General features: G+C 32.6%; 1 protein-coding gene across 5 annotated transcripts in view; it reads right to left on the bottom strand.

The window, feature by feature from the left end:
• The window catches only part of LOC145303664 (uncharacterized), a 1,499,272-nt gene that overhangs the window by 112,097 nt on the left and 1,359,675 nt on the right, over nucleotides 1-27,500 (bottom strand). For 2 of the 5 annotated variants that reach the window (XM_080145264.1, XM_080145265.1), the window contains one exon: nucleotides 10,906-11,195. The exons of the other annotated variants lie outside the window; for them this stretch is intronic. In XM_080145264.1, the coding sequence (XP_080001390.1) occupies nucleotides 10,939-11,195 (257 nt within the window). In that variant the 3' untranslated portion in view covers nucleotides 10,906-10,938. Of the gene's footprint in view, nucleotides 1-10,905; nucleotides 11,196-27,500 lie in introns of those variants that run through there. 5 annotated transcript variants of the gene reach the window in all.

Here is a 27,500-nt window from a genome sequence, read left to right as displayed (position 1 = left end):
TTTCAAAGCTGTTAATATCGCTAAAACAACAACATTATATATATATATATATATATATATATATATATATATATATATATATTATATATATATATACAGGGTGACCCCCCCAAAAAATCAAAAGCTAAATGGAGGCCATCTAGAACATATGTTGTAGAATGGAGAAAAAAAAAAGGCCTAAGACCCTAGTGTTTTGATGTGATGTTTTGAATATAATAAATTAGTTATGACCAAAGTTTCATTTCATTCGGACAAAACACTAAAAAACAGGGCCTAATTATAGTTGGGGCCAGTTTTTTTTGGTCATCCTGTATATAGATATATAAGCAAGGACTTAATAAAGTATGTTAAAAAAGCACTTTAACAAGAATTAAAAAGATATTTAATTTCCAAAAAAGGAAACACAAAACTCTTTGCTTATACTATAAGCTCTATTTCCTATTTGGTTTTATTGAGCTTTTACATCTGGTTAGGATTACTTCATAAATACTAAGTCTTTAATATTCATAATATATTTTAAGTTTGCTATTTTTGGTTATCTTGGTAAACTTAATTGTAATTATATATATAAATTCATTTTTTCGATTTTTAGCGATTAAGAGTGTACTGTAGCTATTTATTACATGCTGGTTATAAAATCTCGATAGTTCAAATTGAGTTGTCTTCCTTTATTTATTAAATATGACGGATCAACGACATACCGTTCGCGCTTCCTTATAAAAATTGATTTTCTTAGTTATAAAAAAACAAAAAAACTACTTGATCAAGTTATATGATTTTTGGAATATGATATTTTCGTTTCATAACAGGCATGTACATCATAAAGATTTTTCTTTTTAATTAAATTGAATTATGGACTTGCACCACAATTTAGAATTAATATGATATAATGTAGGTTCTAGGCTGGAAACAAGAGGGTACATCAGTCCATATTTATTTCTTATCTCTTTAATTCGCACACACACACACACACACACACACACACAATTAGGAGACAACTTCATGTGTGTACATACGTTTCTCACCTATATGTAACTTATAGATAATTTTTATTATTTACTATGCATCGATTATTGAAATAAAAAAATATAATAGTATAAAATAAAACGAATTAAAACTATCTGATTGAAAAATTGTAATATAATCATGCAATTAAATCCGACAGAATGCATTTCAGTTTCCTTATTAGTAAGCCATTTTATTCATTTGTTGAAATAACAAATAAATAAAAGAATGAGTTCCTGTGTGATGCTTCAAAATTTGAAAGGAATTTGGACGCATTTAAACTGTCGAATAGAAATGATGAGATTGAACGACTGGGAAATTATTTACATCCATTAATTGTTTACATCCATTAATTATTTACATCCATTAATTGTTTACATCCATTAATTGTATAAATAGGAATTAAAATAGCATAAGCAAAATCAGTGATAGCAATTTTATAATAGTTTGGCTCAATAAAAAATTATATAACCAAACCATATTAATATAAGTTAATTTGACTTTGAAAATACAAAAAGAAAAAAAAAAACTGAATAGTAAAAAAATAAAAATGATATACAAAAACAGACACTCCTGAACAATGCCACATAGGTACAACTATATTTAGATATGTGTATATATATATTTATATATTTGTATATACAGTATTTTCAGTGAGTACTAGACGGATGACCAGTTGGGAATGCTCGGCACTGTATATACCATGCCGGATGTAAAAATTTTCAGGTTGGTATTTGGGTTTCAACACACTAAGAGAGATGCATCCTTAGATTGGGATTTTTTTTAAGACATGCGTCTAGGAGAAGAAAACTGATGTAAACCCTGAGGTTTACTGTCTGCTCTGTCTCGTGACAGTCATTACACCGAGTGAGATTAGCAGTAATACCAAAAAGTGTGTTTGGTTCTGCACAAAGCCTTCACCTCTATAAACAAATCATCTGTGTGGATTTCCAAACAACTTAATTGTAGAGTTGGACCTCAGGAGTATCACACAATGTAATAAATTTTTTTTTTCTTTTTTTTTTAATCAATTTTCACCCCAAACAAGGCACAGTGCCACTTTGCAGTAGGGGTCTACTATCGGGGACATAATTTGCAGGGGCATTATGAAGGGAGTTGAGTAGCAAGATGTCTGTTCACATTACACTTGAACTTCTGCATATCAGTACAGTTGGGAAAACAGAATCCCGGAAGGGAGTTCCAAAGACTTGCAGTTCTGGGGAAGAAACTATTGGAGTAAAAGGCTTTCTTACACCTAGGGATCTCTACTGTAAAGGGGTGGGACTTAGTTGCTTGTCGGGTTTGTCGGGGGTAGTCACGTCGAGGAGTAATTTTGGAACATAGTTTCTAGGCATGAGGGATCGAAATGTGGAATATATTAATTTATGAAATTTTAATAAGATGTTATTAAACATAGATTGATAAATATTCCAAAACATTTCAGTTTGTTTGCCATATTTAAATTTAAAATTTATCTTGAGGTATTATAAGAGACATAATATGGACACGACCTCCTACTTGGACATTTGAATATTTCAGATTTTCATTAAATTTGATCCATAGTTATTCAGCATTAATTACGTAACATTACCTAAACTTCAATTTCTTCTGAAAACTCCTTATGTAATCGATTTTCATTAAAATTGGAATAAGCATTCTAGAAATAAGGTTCAGTATGATGAGGTAGTGAATTTGATCTTCATAAGAGTTGACGAAAGTCGTAAAAAATTATTCTTCTCTAGAAGGAGGGATAGTCTTCTAGTACACATATAAGCAAACACTGTTAAAAATAATTGAGATCTTCTGATTAATTAGGCAGTCTTGTTTTTTTGGATTTTTTAATTATCTCTTTCGAGCTAAGCTCAGAAAAAGTAACGTGTGTTCGATATATGTATCACAAACGTTTTCGATTCTTCGTTGAATCATCATCAGGTGCAAAAGTAATGATGATTCAACGGAGAATACAAGACGTTCATAACACATATGGAACACACATTACTTTTTTGAGTCGGGCACAATAGAGATTGTAATGATTTTAATGGTTTTAATGGTTTTAATGGTTTAAAACAAAGAAGAAATATCACAACATATAAAAAAGGTACAATTAAGTTAAAAATTTATCATTTTTACAATGCTTAAATGAAAAAATGCTGCCTAAATCTCATATATATATATATATATATATATATATATATATATATATATATATTAAGTAATGTGATTGATTGATTACAACGAGCACCTTCTCTTTTCTGTATTTTAATTAAACTAGTAATTTCACTGTTACATTAAAATACACTCAGCTCTTTAGACTGTTGTTCTAATCTCCTTTAAATTATATATATATATATATATATATATATATATATATATATATATATATATATATATATATATATATAATGTCTTGGTATTGCTATGTAGAAAACATAAAATAAAAGCCTGATTGTCACATTTAGTGAATTTCAAAAATGCAAGTGAGGACAGTTTAGAAGAATGATATGCAATAAAATTCTGTTTTAAACTTTGAAAAAATGCCACAAAAGCATGGAATGCTTCAAGACAGCTTTTAGACCATTTTGCATGAATCGAGCATCAGTTATTGAGTAGTTTAAGAGATTCAAGGAATGCAGGGATTCAGTGAGGGATGATGAGAGATATGGGAGGAGTAAGGCAGTCAGAACACGAGAATTGATTGGCCAAATAAAGAATTTCATGAATAAGAACCATCGTGTGTCTATAGAGACAATAATTGCACTGTTTGATGTCAGTTTTGAAAGTGTATACACATTTATTCACAAGGAACTGAAAATGCGGGAGATTTGTGCAAAGTTTGTCCCAAGGGTGCTCCATCCTTGTCACAGACTATTTGACCAATATGGGCATGAAGACAGTTCATCAGCCTCCCTATGGTTAAGACCTTGCTCCCTGTGACTTTTGATTATTCCCTAAACTCAATGAAAACCTAAGAGGTTATCATTATGAGACAACTGACGAGATGAAAGAGGCTGTGATGAGATGCTCACACAAGAAGATTTCATGGAACCTTCCAGAAGTTGTTGGAACGGTACAACAAGTGCATTGCAGCCGGAGGAGATTACTTCAGAAGGGACTAGAGTTTTATGTGTGTACTAGTAATAAAAGTGTCCATAGGAAAAAAGTCTGGAAACTTATTGAAGGCACCTTATATATATATATATATATATATATATATATGTATATATATATATATATGTATATATATATATATAGATATATAGATATAGATAGATAGATAGATAATTATTTCTATCATTTTTTTTACTATTTTATTAAAGGTCATGCCTTGACTAAGACCAGAGGTTGATTTGTCGCCTGATGAGGTCTGTTTAGATTGAAACAGTAGATTTATTGTTGTGACTAATGATAATTTTGTTTACCGTAATTATATAATATCTTGCTCTTTTTATTGAGCACTATCAACAACCTCGTGAAATTCGATGATTTTTACTTTTTGATATTTTTAACCTTGAACAAATATACATATATATATATATATATATATATATATATATATATATATATATACACCTCATTTTTTGTAATACGTTGACATTGGTTGAATAGCTTTTAGAAACAGACTTATTTCCGACCAGGTCTTTATTTATTCCTCTTTCAAATCAATCCTTATCACTTCCTCCCCTGTTTTTCTTGGCTTCTTCTGACAAGTGACCTTGCTTCCTCAACTGTTCTATACCTATTAAGCCCTCTCATCCATTCTTTCAATGTGACCAAACTAACATAGTCTTCAGTGCTGCACATATTTCTTCGGACTGTCCGAATTTTATCTTCCTTATCAGAGGTTATCAGAACTAATTTTGTTTTTAAGACCCATATTACACATCCATAATGTCATTCTCATATCATGTCTCTTCATGCAACGCCTATCCTCAAAGAACACTGGTCAAATTTCACTTCCATACCATACGTTGAATCGTTTCTATTCAACTTCAGAAACATATTAAATCAGTACACACCCAAATTAATACCAAAGAGAAAAAAAAAAAAAAAAAAATTTAAACGACTCAATGCCTGTTCTGTTTTCATGATCTCATTTTGAATTCCAACAACTTCTTTCACACAGTCACCAATAAGAACCATTTGTCAACATACACTTGAAAAAGGTTGGAGGTTATATCGACCAAAACGTTGCGAGAATAATATTCAAAATGAGAATAGTAGTCTGAACAATTCAAATAATATATATTTTCAATCCACATCTCAAAAAATTGCAGAAACAAAGATTTTTCAGTTCGCAAAAATACTTCTCATAAATTTAGAGGTTACATCGGCTAAAACGTTGTGGATATAACAAAACAGACGAGAATCGTGATCAAAATGATCCAAATTATCAATCCTTATCTAAAACATCCTGGAAAAGAAAAATATCTTTTTTTTTTTCTTTTACACATATGAAACCATTGCCAAAAAACAACAAAACAACTCCAAGAATACGAAACCATCTATGGAGCCAGTAACTTTTCTCCTTTCTTTTCCAAGATAACTACCAACATGCCTGACGAAGGTCGAATGCTACACCGACCAAAACGTTGCACAAATAACACTCAAGATGAGAACAATAGTCCGATCAAAACAAGTAATATATCATGGAATTTCCTTCGCTGTATTTTAGAAGAAACTATTCCTGTTTTATCTGTGAGTAAATTATCAGATGCGAAAGCAAAAAAAAAAAAAAAAAAAGAGGTGAAGAAAAGATGAAGAAACGAGACCAACTACTAGGGAAAAAGGGTTAGCTAAGTGCTTTCATAAACGTACGACTAAAGTGGTATTGTCTCTCGGCAGGAAGAATAGCAATTCTTGTGATTGGCAACGCCAATGTTGATGTTGCCGTTCTGCTAATGCAGAGCCTGAAATTCTCTGTGGACAAAAGACAACTGACTGACCAATCTTTATTCGAAATCACAATTCAAACATGACTTCCAACAAATAAAAAAAAAAGTAAAATAAAAATTTAAAAAAAAAGAAAAAAATGGCAAATGTAAGGAATGGATTCTTCTTCAAATCCCTGTGGATACGTTTTCTGGTACATTAGTTTTGTGGATTTTCTTTCCATCCATTTTTTTTATCATCATTTTTAAATATTTGCTTGTTTTGTAGATGCGTCCTTGCATCTCTATAAGTGGCTTTGTCTGTCAATTTGAAATACAATACGACCACTGCACACACATGAACTTAACATGACACACATGCAGCCATAAAGGGAACAGTGATTTGGGACAGAGCAAACAAAAAAGCGACCGTAATAGAGGTCAGTGTACCCAATGATACAGGGTTTAACAGAGTTGAGAGGGAAAAGATAACAAAGTATCAAGGACTTATGTATGATATGAAACGAAATTGGAAATTAAAAGACGTTTCAATTATACCAGTCATTATAGGAGCAACTGGGCTTATGAAAAAACTTTAAAAAGTACATAGCAAGCAAACCCGGTGAACCAAGTGCAAGTGAAATACAAACGATTGCACTGAAAGGGACGGCTAGAATCCTGAAAAGATCTCTTGGTTGGACTCACTAAAATTGGCGTAAATGTCAGACATCTGGTTGGATGTCTCATCCCCTAGAAGAAAAAGTTTAAGAAAAATGAAAAAAAAAAAAAGAGAAAAGGAACAGCATCTATTCTTAAAAGAACCCTCGGATATAAATTTATATCATAACAGAATCAAGTGTTAGCTCCAGGAGGGAGCCCCTTGATATCTTAAAACTTACTGAAGTTAAATAAAAAAAAAATGGACTTAACATAACTCACACACATATGGGCTTAACATAACGCACACACATATAGACTTAACATAGCACACACAGATTTACTTAATATAACACACGCACATATGGACTTAACATAGCGCACGCACATATTTACTTAAAATAGCACACATGCACACCTACTTAACTTCTTATACAGGCCCTGACTTCAACACCTATGAATTGTACGAATTGTGCACAAACATTTTTCAGTATGAACACGTTTCCTTTCTTTACAAATAAGACTTCATACGGGAACTTTTCTCTCTTCGCTACTAGCAGGACATTTAATCTTTGGTCTTCGTCTGTACTCATGGACATATTCCTTTACTAATACCATTCTCTTTCATTGCCCTTTTATTTACACATTAGAAAACACAATAAAGTTGTTCAAAATGTTACAATGAGACTTTGTCCTTCAATTCTTTGAATATTCCAACTGCTTTCTATAAATTGTTCCTCTTTCCTAGCGAAATCAAATCTTTCTATCAAACTTCCACATAAAGACATAATAATTCAATATGGCGACCACTGCATACACACACACACATGTATGTATGGAAAAATCTAATAATAAGAATATTAATATATAGCTCTTTGGTCAGTAAGAAAATATATAGAAATCTTTGTATTTACCGAAATTCCAGTTTCTTCAAATGATGCAGTAGTTGACTTAATATAAGACACACACACATATCTACTGGCCCTAACTTAATGCTTGTATACTGAACGCAAATATTCTTCATACTTCTGTCATATTGTTATAAGAGGGCATTTTCCTTATAAAAAGTGTTATAACATTATATTTTCCTTATAAAAATGAACAGAACATTAAAATATTCTATTTAGAACGTTTTCAAAACAATCTGGAATAATCAAGAAAATTCCATGCAGAAACCTATATAAAGATGCTGCACTAGCAACCACGTTAGTTGTTAAATTGTTAAGTTGCTGACTTGCTGTTAAGAACTCCGGTAATGTTTCTGGAATGAAAATCCAGCTGAAAGAAACTTCTTAAAAGTCAACTACCGCATCATTTGAAGAAACTGGAATTTCAGTCAATACAAAGATTTCTATATATTTTCTCTCTGACCAAAGAGCTATATATTAATATTCTTATTATTAGATTGTTCCATACACACAGGGTGACCAAAAAAAAAAGAAAAAGCTAAATGGAGGCCATCTAGAACATATGCTGTAGAACGGAGAAAAAAAGGCCAAAGACCTTAGTGTTTTGATGTGATGTTTTGAATATAATAAACTAGTTATGACCAAAGTTTCATTTCATTCAGACAAAACACTAAGAAACGGGGCCTGATTAGAGTTGGGGCCCGTTTTTTGGGGTCACCCTGTAAAACATTTGATTTGAAGTCAGTAGTTCTTATCTCCCTTTTATCATCAATGCTGCAGACCTTATAATCAATTTCAAAGCTAGTAGCAGTAGTACTAAAGAAGTGTATTTACGTGTAAATATTATTTCTATTGTTTTGTTTTATGTTAAATAAATATTTCTTTATTTTAACTATGAGTTTTATTAGTTTTTTTTTTAATTTATTGTTTGCTCATTTCCCTGGACAGATACGTAACACATATATTGATATGGATTCAGGTTGGGACCATGAAAAGGTAATTCGGAACATGGTATAAGTTTACAGATATGTTGAAAAAGGAACAAGATACAAGGAAAAGTGATGACATAAGCTTGGCTTACTTGTCAGTCGAATACCAGTAGAGTATCCAATATCCACGAGTATTTGGCTCTTAATTGACATAGAATTTGGAACAGTCCATGAATGGGTAGGTAACGGTCTCATAGTATATATGAACTTTTCCTTTTTCCCTACTGATGGGACATTTAGACTTTTTATAACCTTTAGTAATCTCTCAATTCACTAACACCATTCTTTTTCATTTTATCTTTTATTTACACATTAATAAAGTATGGCACAATCACGCTGACACACCCGTTCTTGCCAGATCACCAAAGTTAAGCAACATTGAGTCTGGCCAGTACCAGATGGGTGACCATTTGGGAAGGTTAGGCGCTGTATATACTTTCCGAGAAGGTTGGGCGTGGGGCCAGCATCCTCACTCCAAAAAAAAAAAAAAAAAAGAACTCCTCGCTACAAAAGCATCTACAAAATTGTATATGGCCTATGCCCCTCCAGGGGCTCAAGGGCTATGGATGGATGGTGAAAGAGAACAGTGTTGCATTAGTACCCTCACCCTGAAAAAAGAACTCCTCACTACAAAAGCATCAACAAAAGTTATGGATGGCCTATGCTCCTCCAGGGGTTCAACGCTATGGTGGTGGTGTATGGCTAATAAAGTCGACACAATAAAGTTGTTTTAAATATTAAAAATGGACGTTCGTCTTCAGAGTTCTATAATTCATCAGTTTGTCAAACTTAAGTTTGAAATAACATTTTTATTTGGCTTGAGTGTGTATGAAGTGACTTGACCCTTTGGGTCAGACTGCATGGACAGTAGGTGTGAGATGTTGCTTGTTGTTGCCCACCTCAGGGTCGAAGACACTTGTAGTATTACGTTTCTGAATTTTTTGGATGAATATTCGTATTATTTGGATTATTGGAATTAGTTTTCATCTTGAGTGTTATTTTCACTTAATACTTCGGTCAATTTAATCTCCAATCTTTTTCTGGTATATATTATCGAGTTCTGAAATCTGCGTGGAATTTCGAATGGAACCGTTTACTTAATCTATGGGGGTTGTATTCTCTTGTTCCATCAGCCATGACTGGGTAGAAGTTTTAAGTGATTTGCAGCTATAGTTTGAGTGTCGCCTGCACTGAGAATTGAACCATCAACCTCCAGAAGAGTGTAACTTTTGCAACTGAATTTTACAAAGTGTTTTATCCACTCTGCTACTCACAGCACTTTAAATTACTAAGATGATGCGAAAAAACAAGTGCATTTTCGTTAATCTGTTACATTGAATGTTTGCATTATTTGAAGTATTTGGTCTACTATTCTGATCTGGGATGTTATCCTCACAGCGTTTCAGCCGATGTAACCTCCAATCTTCATCAAGCGCATCTTTGCAAACCTGGAAATTTTCATGTTGAACTTGAAAGGTTTCCAAGTTCAAAAATATCATCTGAAAAAGGTCGGAGGTTACATCGGCTGAAACGTAGTGAGAATAACATCCATGATGAGAACCAAACGCTACAAATGATCAATCCTCAGTTAAAAAATTCCGAAATAACGTTTTGTCGATCTGTTAAACTAAAGTCTGGAATGGAATTTTTCAATACGTCTATGAAATATGGCATAAAGGGCTCTGACCGTCTTTTTTTTTTTTTTTTACTGGAAATCGCTTAAAACAAGGCTTGAAGCCACTTGATGCAAGGAGCTAACAAAAAACGAAAGATGATTATCGGAAAGACAGGAGATGCTTATAAACCTTACTCTTGAAAAGACAAATGCTGTAGGTAGAAGGAAAACAGTAAGCAGGCAGAGAGTTCCACAACCTTGCAATCCTCGGAAAAAAGTTACTGAATAGGAAGCTGTATTACAATGAGGTATTAAAACAACGAATTGATGAAGACCACTACACCAACGAGTCAAATGAGCTGGAACATTTTTTTTTTACAAGTGAGTCACCATTTATCAAGGCCCGAAGGCCTCTCGAGGACAAAGTTGTAGTGTAGTAATTTCGAGTGTAAAGTTGTAGTGTAGTAATTGTTAATGGTGTAAGTTGGGTACAATTTGATTATTTAAGGGAACTTGTTTACATTAGACTTGAAGGCTACCATATTGTAGTCAGCCAGGAAGCAGACTAATGGAACAATGTTCCACAGGTGGGTGGTTCTAAAAAAGATGCTGTGTTTGTGGAATCAGCGTTTAGATTTAGGCGCAGATAGAGAGTGGCGGAAACTGTTGATTGTGGTTGTCGAGTGTTTTTTGTGAAATGAAACAGGGAATAGATCAGACATTTCTAAAGAATACATACCATAATAGCATTTAAAGAAAAGACTGAGACTAACGACATCATATTAGTTGAAATAATTTTTTCACGTATTTTCATCATTAAAGAAGCAGATTGAACGGACACATCTTAGCCTTTTACTGACAGATTTTTTTTTTTATGAAATAAATAATTTTTTTAATCATGAAACGCACACGTGATGGAAGTTAGCATTCAACTGAAGCATGGATGTAAAACAAACCGCCTTATTCACTTGTTGAACCATGCATTGACCTGTACTTTGAAGAATAGTTGGGCTAACAAGCCATAAAGAATAACAAATCTTTCCTTTTGGAAAGGCGACTTGAAAGTACAATTTGGCAGTAGAGATGAAAAAAGAAAGTTGCACAATCTTTTGCTTACCTTGCACTTTCTTTAAAATGAAAAAATGTTGCTTACCTGCAAAAAAAAAAAAAAAAAAGAAAAATGAAACATAAAAATATTTATCTCCCAAAAAAAAAAAAAAACACATCCCCAAAACATAACGTTAAGAATGCGAGAGCATTTATTTATAAAATATAAATTTACCTCTACCAAACCATAACAATTTAACAATAAATATGACGGCAGTTCCAAAACTAATGCCTCCAATATTTTTAATCTATCAGAATGGATCAGAGAGATCGCGAATTGCATTGTTATGACGATGGAACTTATGCATTCATAAACTGAGAGTTTTATCTCTTTGTTGCAGATATTCACAGTGAGAGACTGAAAGAAAGTAACCCGTCATGGGCATGTGTCAGAAGCAGAGATGTGCCACTGAATTTCTCCATGCAAAAAAGTAAAGAAAAAAAAAACTGAACCAATCAACATTCACTGACGCCTGTTAATGCAGTTGATGTCAGCACAGTTAAGAGATGGGTTCGTCGATTTCAGAGCAGTGGCAGAAATATGAGTGACAAAGTGCACTCTAGACTTTTATGACTGAGGAATTAAAAGAGTCTGATGAAATTGCATTCACAATTGTGGTGGCTGTGTAGAAATATAAATTCTGAAGCACTAGAGGTCGCCTGTTTTAATGGTACCACTTCCATCTTTGTGGCTCTTCAATCTTTTAGTTTTTAGGTTAAAAAAAGAGAAGGCCTGACTTTTGGAATGACTCTCATCTATATATATATATATATATATATATATATATATATATATATATATATATTTGTTTACTGTTTTGGGGGGAAAGAATTCCAACAAAGTGCTCGATTACAAAGTAAAACTTTTTCGATATAAGAGCTTAATATTTACTTATTTAATAGTACAAAAGTTCAGAAAAACATTGGTACCGTCGGTTTCAAGCCCAACATAGAGGGGACCAGTTAATGGTAAAACGTAAATGATGTTAGGCTCTCGTCAGCCATGTTATATATATATACATATATATATATATATATATATATATATATATATATATATATATATATATATATATATATATATATATATATAGTAGGGATTTTAAAAGTTTTTTAAAAGGATAGAACTTCAGTGCCATCAGCTAGAATCAAAACCAAAGCATTTAGCTCTCCAGCATTATTCACAATCATTTGAGCTAAGTTCAGCTGCTTATCCAAACTTTACAAATTAACTGACTTAAACGTGTAAATGTATATTTGCACATGCTTAAAAGATACACATTAGTTCAACTTACACCTGCCAGGGTTCAATGTTTCACTTTTGACCTCTTAGCATCTTTTCTCCTAAAATCCAAATTAAATTCCTTTCACATGTCCAAATCACTTATATCTTAATTTTGAAGTCTGTAGGCAAGAACTTGACAGAGTAGTTTAGTAGACCCTGTTTTGCACTCAGAGGCACGATCACCTTTGTATGTATATATATATATATATATATATATAGTGCCAGCAAAAAGAAAGTCCGCACTTGTAATTTTTTCAAAAACTGCAAATTTAAGCTAAATTTAATGTAACTGTTTAAACCACCTATACCTCATTTGATTCGCCTTTTATTCCTCTATAATTTTACCTGTTCATATTTGACTTTTAATTGAAATATTCTAGTGTTCACGTCAATCTAAAAAAAAAATAACTTCAAATTGAGGAGGCAAAAAGAAAGTCCACAGCAACAAATTAGCTTAAAACCAGCTTAAATTATCGACCCTAAATAGTTTAAAATATTCACCAACAGGCAATAAAGCATCTTTAATCGTAATGGATGTTGTCCCAGGTTATACAACGTAACATTTAGTCCATATGCCACGACTTTCTTTTAGTGATCATCAGGAACTCATTAATCTCCACCTTTCTGGTTTATCTAAACGAGAAATCGGGCGCAGATTGAAATGTGATCAGAAAACGGTACGAAAAACTGTGCAAAAGCACCAAAATGCCGACAGTGTTTGTGATGCCCTTAAATCTGGTAATACTGGAGTTACTTCTAACAGGGAAGACAATGCTATCAAGATCCGCAGCCTAAGAAACAGATTTGAAACGGCTCCCCAAATCTAACAACAGTGCAATCTTGGTAAAAAGTACTCTCTTTCTACTGCCAAGAACAGATTAAAGGAATTGAATTTGTGAGGACATGTTGCAAGACACAAGCCAATGATTTTACTTTGTCAGATGCAATGAAGATCATGACTCTTCATATTGGTCAAAAGTGCTTTTTAGTGACGAAAGCAAGTTCAATAGGCTAGGCAGTGATGGGAGGCAGTACGTCCATTGGAAGGTGGTGGAGGTTCACTTTTGGTATGGAGCATTATTAGTACCAATAGTTTGGGGCCTATAGTTCATTGGCAAGGTCGAATTAATTCGACCAAGTACATTAATATGTTGACTGAGCATTTTCTACCCTACTTTGGTCGTAATTTAGATGATAATACCATCCTCATGCAGAATAATGCCCATATTCACAGACCTGGCAATGTCAAGAGGTTCCTGGAAGAGCATGATATTCTGTATTTGGATTGGCCTGCACAATCTCCAGATCTCAATCCTATCGAAAACGTATGGCATTACATCAAGCAACAGCTATGCACTAATAAAATTTCAAATTTGAAAGAACTTTGGACAAAAATTAAAGAAAAGTGGGATGCCCTTTCCCCGGAGTATTGCTGCAGTCTAATTCAAGGAATTTCCAAAAGATTGCAGGTTATCAAATTGCAGAAGCGCTATGCTACTTATTTAACTAGTTCATTGTGTTTCTGTTGTATTTGTGTTGCATTAATGTTCTAAAGTTACATTTAAATAACAATTCTCCATTGTGCGGACTTTCTTTTTGCCTCCTCAATTTGAAGTTATTTTTGAAATTGACGTGAACACTAGAATATTTCAATTAAAAGTCAAATATGAACAGGTAAAATTATAGAAGAATAAAAGGCGAATCAAATGAGGTATAGTTTGTTTAAACAGTTACATTAAATTTAGCTTAAATTTGCAGTTTTTGAAAAAATTACAAGTGCGGACTTTCTTTTTGCCGCCTGTGTATATATATATATATATATATATATATATATATATATATATATATATATATATATATATATATAAGAAACTGAATTTAAACTCTGCAAATTAGAATTTACAGCAAATTTATTATTCACCAAGAAATACAAGTTCAAATATTTAAAAATTTTCCTTATTTCATGAAGTTTCAAAGAATGGTTCTAAGCCTCAGAGGAAAGTAATAAGCAGAATGATATTCATAGGCATTATATATATATATATATATATATATATATATATATATATATATACTAGCAGGGAGACCTGACTTTGTCTGGGATTGAATGAGGATCAACGAATGTTCCACACTCCCAATATTTTTATTGAATTAATGTCATCGAAATTGGTGAAATCGCACATTTTTCAATCAAATCGATTGATTGCCTGCTCTAGTCAGGGACGCACTGTGGTACTCTGGGAAGAAGCTTTACATGCCTCGCCACATTACATTGTAGTCTAGATTGAACTATATAGAACGTGCTGTTGATTTTATAAAATTACTTTTATATACCGGCTTGAATTGAAGTTTGAAATGCAAAAGTCAAGCATAATGATTAAATTGTGCTCTAAACCAAAACATTCATTTTGAACGCGCCCCTGTTTTATTAAAGAATCTACTGTTGACTTTATATACCGGGCCCTTCTGCTTGTACGGTGATGAAACTTCCCAAATTCACTTGTCAAAATCGAACTGTTCCTTCTTTAATCAAATTTTTTTTACTTTTCAATACTTATCAGAGGCATTCACATGCAAAAACTATTTAAGATCACTCCCAGAAACAGAGTACATGTGTGGGAAATTTAAAACAAAATTAGGCTAGTCATTTCGAAATTTATAGGAAATGAACTATCATGCGCACAAACTCCCTTATATATATATATATATATATATATATATATATATATATATATATATATATATATATATATATATATATATCTGTGGAAATATTTTTTATTGAGTTATATTTCCTTTTTATATATACCAACCCTTATTTAAGAAGCTCAAGAAATTACAGAATCAATGACAAAAGTCTATATTCCAAATATTATGATGTCGGCCATCTTACAATTTATTCCTTTAATTTGATTGACACTTACAATTCTTGACAGTATCTGTTTTGTAGCATAAAATCATTCACTTAATTATTATATCAATCAATGAATCTATTTTGCCTAAATTCATCAGAAGAAATAGCAACTATCAATCTACCAAAAGGAAATAAAATTCGTTTAGGCATGATTAAAAAATCCGAAAATGTGAAAAGAAGCTGCAATTAATTACCTTATTATTTGCTTACATTACGCCATTTTGAATTTAGAAATAAACAAGAATTGTTTTAAATTGTATTTCTTGTTCTGAAATAAAATTCATATTCACTTTTTATTTAAAATTTTGATAATATAACTTTTAATTAGTTGTTTTAATTGCTGACATCCATATATTTTTAATTGTACCAACATGATTTTAGTTTTTAAAAATGTTGCCTATCTGTCTGTGTGGCCAGCTAAATCTAATTACTAAAGTTGATTACTTTGCAAACCTTACATATTCGGCTTCAATATCACCTCCACCAGGTTTTGGTATAAAAAAAACAAAAAAATAATGACTATAATATTCATTCATTTGGGGTCACCGAGGATTAAATTAATGCCAGAAAAAATATATTCTTGTATTTGAGAAATCAAGGGACATAACTCTATAACAACTATAAATTTATTTCCCATGAACCAATTAAAATTACGAATTCTAGAAATTTAAAACAAGAATAGAAAATGGCAGGAGTATTCAAGGGTCCTCATTTTTTCCCATATAACGTTAGGCATCTCTGCAAGTACACAATAAATATTTTTTGTGTTTTATTATATAAAAAATAAACATTATTTAAGTTTTAATGCAATTTTGCATAAAGACAAAATGAAGAGTTTCTGAATTTTTGAGATGATGATTAAAAATATGTATTTAGATTGTTTCAGACTACTGTTCTCATCCTGGGTGTTATTCTCACTACGTTTCAGCCGATGTAACCTCAGACCTTTTCAGGTGTATCTTAATAATGACTTATTTGTAAATATGAAAATTTTGAATGATAGATTGGACCCTGACAACTACTAGAAGTCAAAGTGGATCTGAGAGTAATGGCAACCAAGGGATGATTTTCTATTCGCCTGATACTGACCAGGGTCAATGTTGCTTAACTTTCTAATCTAATGAGATGACACAAAACTGGATTCAATGGTGAGGCCCCAATTTTGGAGCTTTTGTGAAGGGGGAGTTACCCTTTGATTACCATTACTACGAGGTCCACTCTAGCTTCGAGTAGTTGTGAGGGTCACATCTATCATCTAAATATTAAACTTTTTGTTGGTATGCTTATTCTGCTGTCTAGACTGTTTATGACAGTTTTAATATCAGATTTTTTTAAAAGACTTGCAGTTGAACCTGCTGTTGGCATATCTATTGTTCTTATGTTTATTCTTACTGACCCCATAGGTTAATACCCTTTCAAACTTTTACCAAAACAGCTGGATCCGGCATTAATTAATTTGAAAAAAGTTGATATGAATAAAACACAATAACCAAACTAAACCGCATTAACATCTATAATCCCTTATTTTTGGGACCAGAAGGATAACTAACCATATTTCAAACATGTGTGTGTGTGTGTGTGTGTGTGTGTGTGTGTGTGTGTATATATATATATATATATAGTTAGTTAGTTAGTCATAAAGATTGGGTTCTCTTGTAGGAGATAACTTCCTGATTCTACTTTCACTTTTTTTTTTCACTCACATGTCCCTATTCCAAATTTATAGCAGTGGGCCAACATCAGTGGACATTTTGTTTTCTACCAAAGCAGTCATTTATAATGTTTTTTTTAATTTTCAAAATATTTCGAACTGATATAAATTATTGCACAATAAAAGTAATGAAATTAAAACAAAAATCATTTTTCTTATTTCGAATTATTTAATTAAGTAAAAACGCCATTTCTTACTTGATTACTACATTTAAAAAAGTTATTCTTGCAAATTATTTAACAATTTAATAAATAAAAATATCGTAAAATATTAAAATGAATTTAACTTGAACATACTATGGAGAAATAGCTTTTTAAATGTAGTAATCAAGTTAAAAATTGGAATTTTTACCTGATTAAATAATTTATATCAGTATGGAATAGGTTAAAAATTAAGAAAAAAAAAACAAAATAAACTAAAAAACATTGTTAATGAGTGTTTTTTGAGAAAAAAAAAGTCCGCTGATGTCGGCCTCTGCTACAAATTCGGAATAGGGGCATGTGAGCCAGAAAAAACGAAAGTAGAATCGGGGAGTTATCTGCTACAAGAGAACCAAAAAGTGAAATACTTTTCAAATATTACATTGATTGTCTGATGCATATTGGCAAACACGGATGTTTCAGTTTTCAGTGTGTGGAAATCTAGACTGAAAGGTACAATCGGTTTAATCTTTTTTTTTTTTTTAAATTTTTTTTTTATTAATCAAAAATGTTTTTGTAAAAAGTACAATGTTCTAACTATGCTCTGGTGCTACTAGACCAGTCTGTTTGAAGATAGTGGCTTCATAATCTAAAATGCATCAAACATTGATGGTATTTTTTTCTTTTCCTTTGCAAAATCCATCATTCATATTCTGCAAAGTCCAAACTATCCTTTCCAATAATTAAGTCAAAACTAAAAACAATTTTCCTCTCCAAAACAACCAAACTAAACACCATGAATAAATATTTGAAAATATAAATAACTTGAGCATAAGAAAATTTTTCCAATACTTAAGTCAAAACATTAAAAAAATATATAATTTTCCCTTACAAAACAAGCAAACCGAACTCCATGAATAAATATTTGAAGATATAAAAAAAAAAAAAAAAAAAAACTAAAGGCGTAAAACCTTTTTTCCAAAATTGCTGGATTTGGCATTAAATAACTCGAAAAGGGTTGATATGCCGGAAAACAAAACAACCTTCCTTTCTTTCATTATTTTATGAAGGCCATTTACTTTTCAGCCGTAACGTTTTCTTCCTTTTAACTAATATACTTTTTTCTCCATTCTTTTCACCCTTCTTTCAATTGTGCGTTCACACGAATTTAGTGATGCACTCATTCATATCCACCTTGATCTCATCATTAATTCAGTCATTTATTTCCTCTCTATTATCTATATCTATGTATATCTTTCTCTATATATATATCTATATATTTTTCCCTTGTGAAGGTCATTCACTTTCTTGCACCAAAAGTGAAACTCACAAACACCGGCCTATAACAAATTGTTTCTGCGCTTGTGCCAGAACACAACCTTCCATAGACCCACTGGGTATGTCTCTGAAGTTAATTTTTGGCAAAAGTTTTGTTGGAGAACAGAGATAAGTATACAATTATCAACAATTTGAATTATTAATATATTCACTATTTCACCCCTTCCCCTCATTCAATTTGTACCCCCGAAAAGTTTGGCAACATGACTTATTTCTTGCATTTACTTTTTTTAAGCAGTGTCACTAGATATGCAACACATTTTAAGTATTCAAGTCTGCAACAACCACGTACCCCTGCCCAATAACCTTTAACTGGAAGGGAAGGGGAGGGAACTCCTATGATACGGGGAGGGGGGGGGGAGGCTCCAATTTAAGAAGAAACGATTTCCTTATAAAAAAGAAAGCCTAACATTTTGTTCACTAACAGGACCCGTGGAAATTCCACGGAATGAGAAATATATTCAATCAACAAATGTTTTGATAAAACTGACATTTTTCTGGATAGTGCAAACAATAAGTTTACTTATTTATTTTTTGACAGAAAAACCAAATATCAGTTTATTAACATTTTTAGGAAAACAGTGTCCATTGTATTTTAAATATAGAACTGATCCAAATGAGATAAATTGATAATTATTAATAAATACTCAAAAATAATAATGTGCTACATAGTTCAATAAAAATAATAAAATCACATTGTAAGAGAAAATCTTTAATTTACTCCTTCAGTTCAGCACCTCTTGGCAGGCAATGTTCATTTTTTTTTGCCCTGTTTCTTTTGAATATTCCTTTTTTTTACATAGCATTTCACTGATTTCTTTCTTTGGTGAAGAACCACTGCACATCGAAATTATTATGAGTTCTTTTCTCACATTATTACAAGAATATTATTATCATTATAATGATATTCAACAACGAGGCTAGATTAAAGGGAGGTCACTCTCATATTCTTGTCCAAGGTTGCCAGATTGGCTTTTTAAAGCCAAATTTCGTGAATTTAGCCTTTTTTGATGCAGTTTGGCCTTCAAAAATTGTATTTAGCCGTTTCAAAAAGGTAATGTACGGACTAACGAAGGGAGGAACAAGCAGAATATTATAAGATATTATTTGCCCTTGTTATTGCATATGATGAAATAGTATTATTTAACTTATTGATGACCTCCCTTTTTTGTTTAAATTTATTACCAGAAATCTTTTGCAAATACAGTATTATATTTCAGCAAAATTTCTTTTAAAGTTTTTTGCTTTACTTTATAGGATAGTTAGATGGCTTGGTCGTTTTGTTTTATGGCATATCAACCCTTTTCTGAGTTATTTCATGATGAATCTGGTTATTTTAGTAAAATGTTTTTATGCTTCAAGTTCTTTATATCTTTAAATAACCGAACGACAAAAAGAGAGGGAAGAAAAAGAAAGATAGAGAGAGGAAAATTGTTTCTATTTGTCAATTATTGCCAATAATTATTGACAATAATTGACAAACCTCCAGAAGACTGTCATTTAGAACCTAAGATTACTTAGCACTTTAGGATTAAAGCTCCTTAAGTTCACACTACAATGGTCGTTCCAAAGGTAATGCATCCTATTTTTTAACTAAAAGAAAAGTTGAAGAGCTACGAAGACGGGAGTGGTGTCATTAAAACGAGCAATATTTTGTGCACCAGAATTTATTTTTCTACATAATCGTCACCATTTTCAATGCATTTTTGCCAAGACCAGGGGTGGCTGGAGCATGCTGTGTCACTCGCATGTCTGTTGCCACTCTGAAATCGACGAACCCATCTCTTAACTGTGCTGACATCAACTGCATCGGCTTTATAAACATTCAACAAGTAAATGGTGATTGGTTTACGCTTTTCTGCATAGAGGAATTCAGTGATGCATTTCTGCTTCTGACGCACGGCCACAACAGGAGTTGCTTTCTTAAGAGTCTCACAATGCCAATATCTGCAAGAGGAAGATGAAACTTTCAGATCATGAATAAGTCCAGTTATCATAACAATGTGATTTCTCATCTATCCAGGCAGAATAGAAAAAAATAGGAGGCATTAATTTTGGAACAACCCTCGTAGAATTGTCCACATGCATCTGTGATTGCAACGGATGAATTGCTAAGTGGCAGTAGGAGGCTAAAGGTTTAATTCCCAATACAAGCGATACTAATAATATGATTAACTATTACTTGGAACTTAGGGGTTCATTCGAAATTATTTTCGGTAAAGTCAGAATATCTTGTTTCAAGTAAATTTAACTTTACACAATAAAAACACCACTTATTTTATATACCGTTTATGTACATACGATATCGGTCGCAAGGGTAACTAATTTGTATATTGGTTCTGAAAAATGGCTTTTCATTAGTTAACTATTATTGGTTATTGTCATTTTAATTCAACGATTGTTTTGATTTTAATATAATAGTTTTGGTTTAAAAAAAATTGTTTTTATTTTCCTGTACAAACATTTAGCGTTTGTCTTCGAATGTTCCTTTCTTTGTTGATTTTTAACAAAGCATGATCTATGTCTAAATTGCAAGTGAAAAAGACAAATTGAGTTCTTTCTTTTCTTTCTTTCTTTTTTTTTAAGTCACATTCAAAAGATAAGTAAATTTATATGGAAATCACCAAAACGTTAATGTCCATCAATATGAATTAATAAGAATGATTTAGTTTCGTGTTTAATGAATGAAATGTTTGCTATTTTAATTTTTCAAGGGGCAAATTTTGCGAAGTAATAGTCAGCAAGCAAAGAAAGCTAGTATATATATATATCTATACGAAGTGCCGACTGTCTGCTCGGTGGTCGCTTGTCTAACCACACTAAACAACTGTGATACAATGAAACAGTTTATCTGTGGATGACTATATTTCTCCTCTTGCTATTCGGTAGAGCTCTTGTAATAAAATCACCAACTGCCGCTGGCTAAGGGTATTAGTCACTGGACAGAAGCAATACGAGCTCTCCAGCAATTGATAATGTTTACATTAAATTTACATCGAGATTTCATTTACATTAAACAGGTATAAAGTGAAGTATCAACTGTCAACTTGACGGACGAGTTTCGATCCTGGCTTGGGGTACCTGCTTGTCTAACCATACTAAACAGGCGTAATACAGTGAAATAGTCTGTGGATGATTATATTGATAAAATAAAATGTAGGCATATATAAACCAACAGTTCTGTCGTCAACAACTCATCTATATAGCAAGACGTAGCGAATCAGGTATATATATATATATATATATATACTAGCATTTCAACCCAGCTTTGCTTGGGCCCTGTTCATAACTTTATGTGCATATGTATATATATATATTGAAAGGTTTGACTCATGTCCAGGTAACTTACATCTAAAATTTCAAGTGTTTAGACCCAAAATTGAAGGAGGAGTTTGGTAGAGTCTGCAAAGGTCAACTCTTTCTACTTTGACCTCTTGCAGACAAATTTTCACCCAAAAACTGATTAAAAAGCTTGCTGTATGTCTGAATACCCTTTATATAAAATTTCAAATGTTTAGACCCAAAATTTGCTGAATATTTTGCTAGCGACCGCAAAGGTCAAATCTTTTAAACTTTGAACTCTTGGTAGCCAAATTTTCGTCCAAAAATCGATTTAAAAGCTTGCTCTATATCTGAATACACTTTATGTAAAATTTCAAATGTCTAGACCAAAAATTGGCTGAGAGGTCAATTTCTTTTTAGAACTTTGAACCCCATTTTGACTCCTTAACATTTGTTTTGGAAACAAATCAAGTAAACGTTTGATCCATGTCCAAGTAACCTATATCTAAAATTTCAAGTGTTTAGACCCAAAATTGACCCAGGAGTTTGGTAGAGTTTTCAAAGGTCAAATCGTTGAACTTTGACCCCTTCACAGCCAAATTTCTGTCCAAAAACCGATTTAAAAGATTTTCCAAAATCTCAATATCCCTTATGTCAAATCTCGAGTCTGTAGACTGAAAATTGACAGAGTAATTTGGTAGGGAAATGTACGCACACAGACATACACACAGATAATTTCACTTTTATAGCCACACATATATATATATATATATATATATATATATATATATATATACTAGCAAAAGTACCCGTCGTTGACTGGGGTCAAAAACAGCCTACAGAAAATGGACTATGATTTATGAAAGTATGATAGGTTATGAAAAGGAAGGCTTGTAAAGAGATAGCATCGAATTTAGGGGTATCAAAACCAAAACAAAATATGATGAAAGTAAAAATAAAATAGATAAACCCTATAATTTATTATACCATACCTGTTCACACTGAAACACTTATCACAATATTCTGTGGATCTATATTAAAAAACCTTGTTAAACTTTGTAACATATTTCCATTCTATGGAGGTCAGGCGCGAACGAACACCCCATAATTTTATTATACCATATTTCTTCAAACTGAAACATAATTATCAAAGTATACTTACGCAGATAGATATGAAAAGTCTTTATTAAAGTGTGTGCCTATTTCCATTCTATGGAAACCAGGCGTGAACGCAGACCCCACAATTTTATTATACTATCCCTATTTATGTTAAAACATACTTATCAAAGTATTATTATGTACATCTATATCAAAAACACTTGTAAACGTTTTTTTTTAATTTTTAAATTTTTTATTTCCATACTTTGTGGACCAGGCGTGAACGCAGACCCCACAATTTTAATGAACCACTGTTCTGCCAGATCAAACATACCCATTCCTGTGTCTCGATACATCTTCTATCATTATATGTAATCAGTTTTTTAAAATAGTCAACCATACAGGAGCCTATTCGTGGCCAGACACACACACATACATTCAGCTTTATACATATATATATATATATATATATACGTAAAAGATTTATGATTTTTTGTATTTAAATTTCATTCAGAAAAATATAATTTTTCAAAACAAAAATTTATTATTTGAACAAAGAATACAATATTCAAAGTAATTTCCTTAATCCATGGATTTTCGATATAGGCTCATCTCAGAGGACAGCCATTAGCAAAATATTTAATCTGGTTTAATATAATTTTGCTATTCAGCATCTACATAGAAAACATATTAAAGATTACATCTTTTTTTAAGGGACATAGAGGAAGAAAATAAGGGGTGAAACAAAAAAAGGATTTTGGTATCCGAATGGAATAGTAATCCTTAAATAGAATCGGATGATGTTATTAGATTCCGAATTGTTTGATCAAACCAGATTTAATATTTGGCTAATGACTTCCAGTCATCTGAGAAGCAACCCCGCGGTATTGTGTTCGACAGATGGACAGTTCTATGAAAAAAAAAAAAATCTCTGTTCTTGAAAAGTTTTAGTTTTAGGCACAGATAAAAAGTGAGTGAAATTATCCATGGTTGTTATAGCTAGGCAAGTATTTACTGCAAACGTTTTACAGAGGGGGGGGGTCATAGATGGAAGCTCAGTCGAGCAGCTACTATAATAGTAACGATAGAGCAGAGATAGGCTTGCATATAGAAACTTCCAATTTGCAAGAGTTGGGGGTAGGTGGATGTCTTTAAGGATGTCTGTTGTTCGATAATTGCACTTTTTCATAATTAGTTTTAAAAACTTTCTTTACTTATTTTGTATGTTTCTTCCATACCCCCTCTCGCTCTCTATCTCTTTCTTTCTCTCCCCACCATCTCTCCCTTTCTCTCTCTTTCTTTCTCTTTCTTTCTCTCCCCACTATCTCTCTCTTTCTCTCCTCACTCTCTCTCTCTCTCTCTCTCTCTCTCTCTCTCTCTAAATGATGACAGATACATCACATTCTTAAAGTCTCATTGATATTGCTGCAAGTCCCAAGGAAATACAAAATTAATTACCTCAAAATGATTTTACAATATTTGTGAGCTAATGTGTTCACATAAAAATCAATATGCATCAGTCCGTACGTTTTTTGCGTACGTCCTATTTTTGTTGCAGGCTCTGAGTGTATGTTAATATGTGCGTGTACGTGCACCTGTGTGCATCTTTTATGCATGAGTGTGCACCTTTGTCTGCACACATGCATATCTGTTTACCGTTATATGTCTGTATGTATGTAAGCTTCTACCTTTGCCTGCATGTATGCGGTTTTTTGCACACACGTAACTGTATGTGAGTATGTGTCCGACTATCGCACTATGCATATTTTGTGCATACACATCTGTGTCTATGCATGCATGTGCACTTGTGTACATCTCATTGTGCCTCTGTCTCTGTGTATGCGTAGATGTTTGTATACCTGTGTCTGTATATTGATATCTATGTGTTTCTGTATGTGTGTCTGTGTGCGTACATGTGCCTCTGCATGCATGTTTGTGTTTATATCTATGTGCTTTCAATACATATGCTAAATTTTAAAGAAATTTAAAGGTGACCTTCCTTCCATGTGAAGGCCTTTTATAAGATTAACAGAGAGAGGGTTCTGTATTCACACGTAACGGCATAACTTAACAAACACAGTATTTAAATGCATATATATATATATATATATATATATATATATATATATATATATATATATATAGGATTGATATGTAGTTTGCTTGAAGCATTGTGTGGGATAGGTATGTAGTAGAGATTTAAAAGGCTGTCACAATGCGAGGAATGGAATATAGTCGTTGTTGGTAAGAGAAGACGAAGACAAGTGGCGATTTACAAATCAATAAGTACATACATATATTTTATATATACATATATTTATTCAGTTGTATTGGTAAAATGTCTTACTTGTTATGTCTGCGACAAATTCCATTATTAATTTCAGAAAAAAATTCCCTTTTCAAATGGTAGGCGTAACAGATCGATTCAAAGCATGCTAGATGATGGAGCGGAAGTTGGGTATATATATATAATGCTATCTATCCATCTGTCAATCCTTCATCTATCTATCATCAAACCATCCTTTATCAATCTATTCTCTATCTATCATGCAAAAGTTAGAATAGATGGAATAAGTTCAGGGAACTTCTACCTTTACTAAACAACAGAACATTACCATTGTCTACAAAGAGAAGAGTCTATCAGGCATGTGTACTCAGTAATAATGTATGGAAATAGCTTTTGATAGAGTACTGCATAAAGGTCTACTTCACAAGATCTCCAGCTATGGAAAAGCCGGAAATATCTTCTCAGTTAATAAATTTTTTGAGTCTGATAGGCTTATAAGAATAGTCATTGATGGGCAGAAATCAGAAACTCACAGTATTAACCCTGACTTCCTTCAAGGTTCCATCCTGGGCTTAACTCTTTTCCTAATCTTTATCAATGATCTCCCAAATCACATTCTTAAATCATTCATAGACATTTATGCAGACGACACCACAAGCAATGACAAAGACTTTCTGATTCTCTCTCTTCTGATCTTGAGAATGTAATGCAATGGGGAAAAAGGTGGCTGATTAATTTTAATGCATCAAAAACCAAGCTTCTCTCCTTTCATCATAATTGCTCTGACCCCATCACAACCCAACTGAAATGAATGGCTCTCGTCTTGGGGAAGCCCCACGTCTTGAAAAGCTTCTGAGACTGACCTTCACTCCTGATTTGAAATGGAACATATACATCAAATCTGTGCCTATGATTGCTGGAAAAATTGGTTGAATCACTCTACCGCTTGAGCAGGTATCTCACTGCTAATGCAATCCTCTATCTAAAATAAAGTACTGTTGCCACATCTGGGCAAGAGCTGCTCGGTGCGCCCTATCCAACCTTAATAGAGTTCAAAACCAGCTTCGAAACCTAGTAGCTGATACCTATTTCTCTTCCTTGCAACATCTTTTCCACAGAAGAGACATTGCGAGCCTGTTTCTGCCCTATCCTTATTTTCATGGCAAGTGCTCGACTGAACTCCAATTATGGTTCCCTGTTGCTGAACTTTCACGAAAACACTCGACTAGCTACAACCACTATTAATGATTCCCCCCACATTTTATCTGTGCCTAAATCTAAACGCAGATTCCATGAATAAAATTTCTTTGCCAGAACTGCCAACCTGTGGAACACTGTTCTGCTTTCTGGTTTAATACAATATGGTAACCTTCAAGTCCAATGTAAACAAATTATTGTTGAGCTGTTCCCTTAAATTATCAAATTCTACCTAATTTACACCATTAATGATGACTACGCTACCATTTTATATTCATTAACTCTTATCCTCGAGTGGCTTTCGGGCCTTTGATTAGTGGTGACTCCCAAGTAGAAGAAAAAAAATGAAACCTGGCCAATAAGGGTTGAGGACATATGTTGCATGGAGAGAAATAATACGAGTATGATACAGTAGATGTGTAATTTGATTATTAAAGACATGCTTAGATCTGATGACCTGAGAGGAAGATAAAACCTGGGGCAGTATATGAAGATATGTGCAGAACATGAGACCTTGGTGGCCATGTTGGAAAAATAGATTTAGGTTGTTGGGTCAATCGATGTAGAAGGTCGAAGGTCAAGTTCGTAGGAGAACACAAAGGAAAACATGGAAGGAAATAATAAAAAAAAAATAAAAATGGACGAGAGAGAGAGAGAGAGAGAGAGAGAGAGAGAGAGAAACAGAGACAGAGAGAGAGGGCGAGAGAGGGATAAATAAAGGCCTGGTCAGAGATAGGATAGTTTGCAAAAATGGATTTTAAACAGAATATGATGATAATGCTATGCATTATCTGAATACGATTTTCCATGTATTTGATTGTAATGTAGTTGTTTTTTGGTTAACAATTGAAAAAAACAAAACAAAAAGTAAATGTGAGATATGCCTAATGGATAACGTTTCAGGCTATGGAATCGGTTACGCTGATTTCTAATCTAATCTGCTCTGTTATAGTCAATTATGCACTGAGAATATTGAGAAAGGCGGGAACCCACAATTCTTTTCTTCAGCTATGGATAAAATAGCGACTAGTGTTCAACTAATCTTATACAATTAAACGTTGACGAAACAGCAATAAAAAATCTACAAAGGAATAAAAAT

Source organism: Euprymna scolopes, chromosome 19 (genome assembly GCF_053919585.1).
Source record: "Euprymna scolopes isolate OS-2025 chromosome 19, ASM5391958v1, whole genome shotgun sequence".
Classification (NCBI taxonomy): domain Eukaryota; kingdom Metazoa; phylum Mollusca; class Cephalopoda; order Sepiida; family Sepiolidae; genus Euprymna; species Euprymna scolopes.
This window is presented reverse-complemented; position numbering and strand designations above follow the sequence as displayed.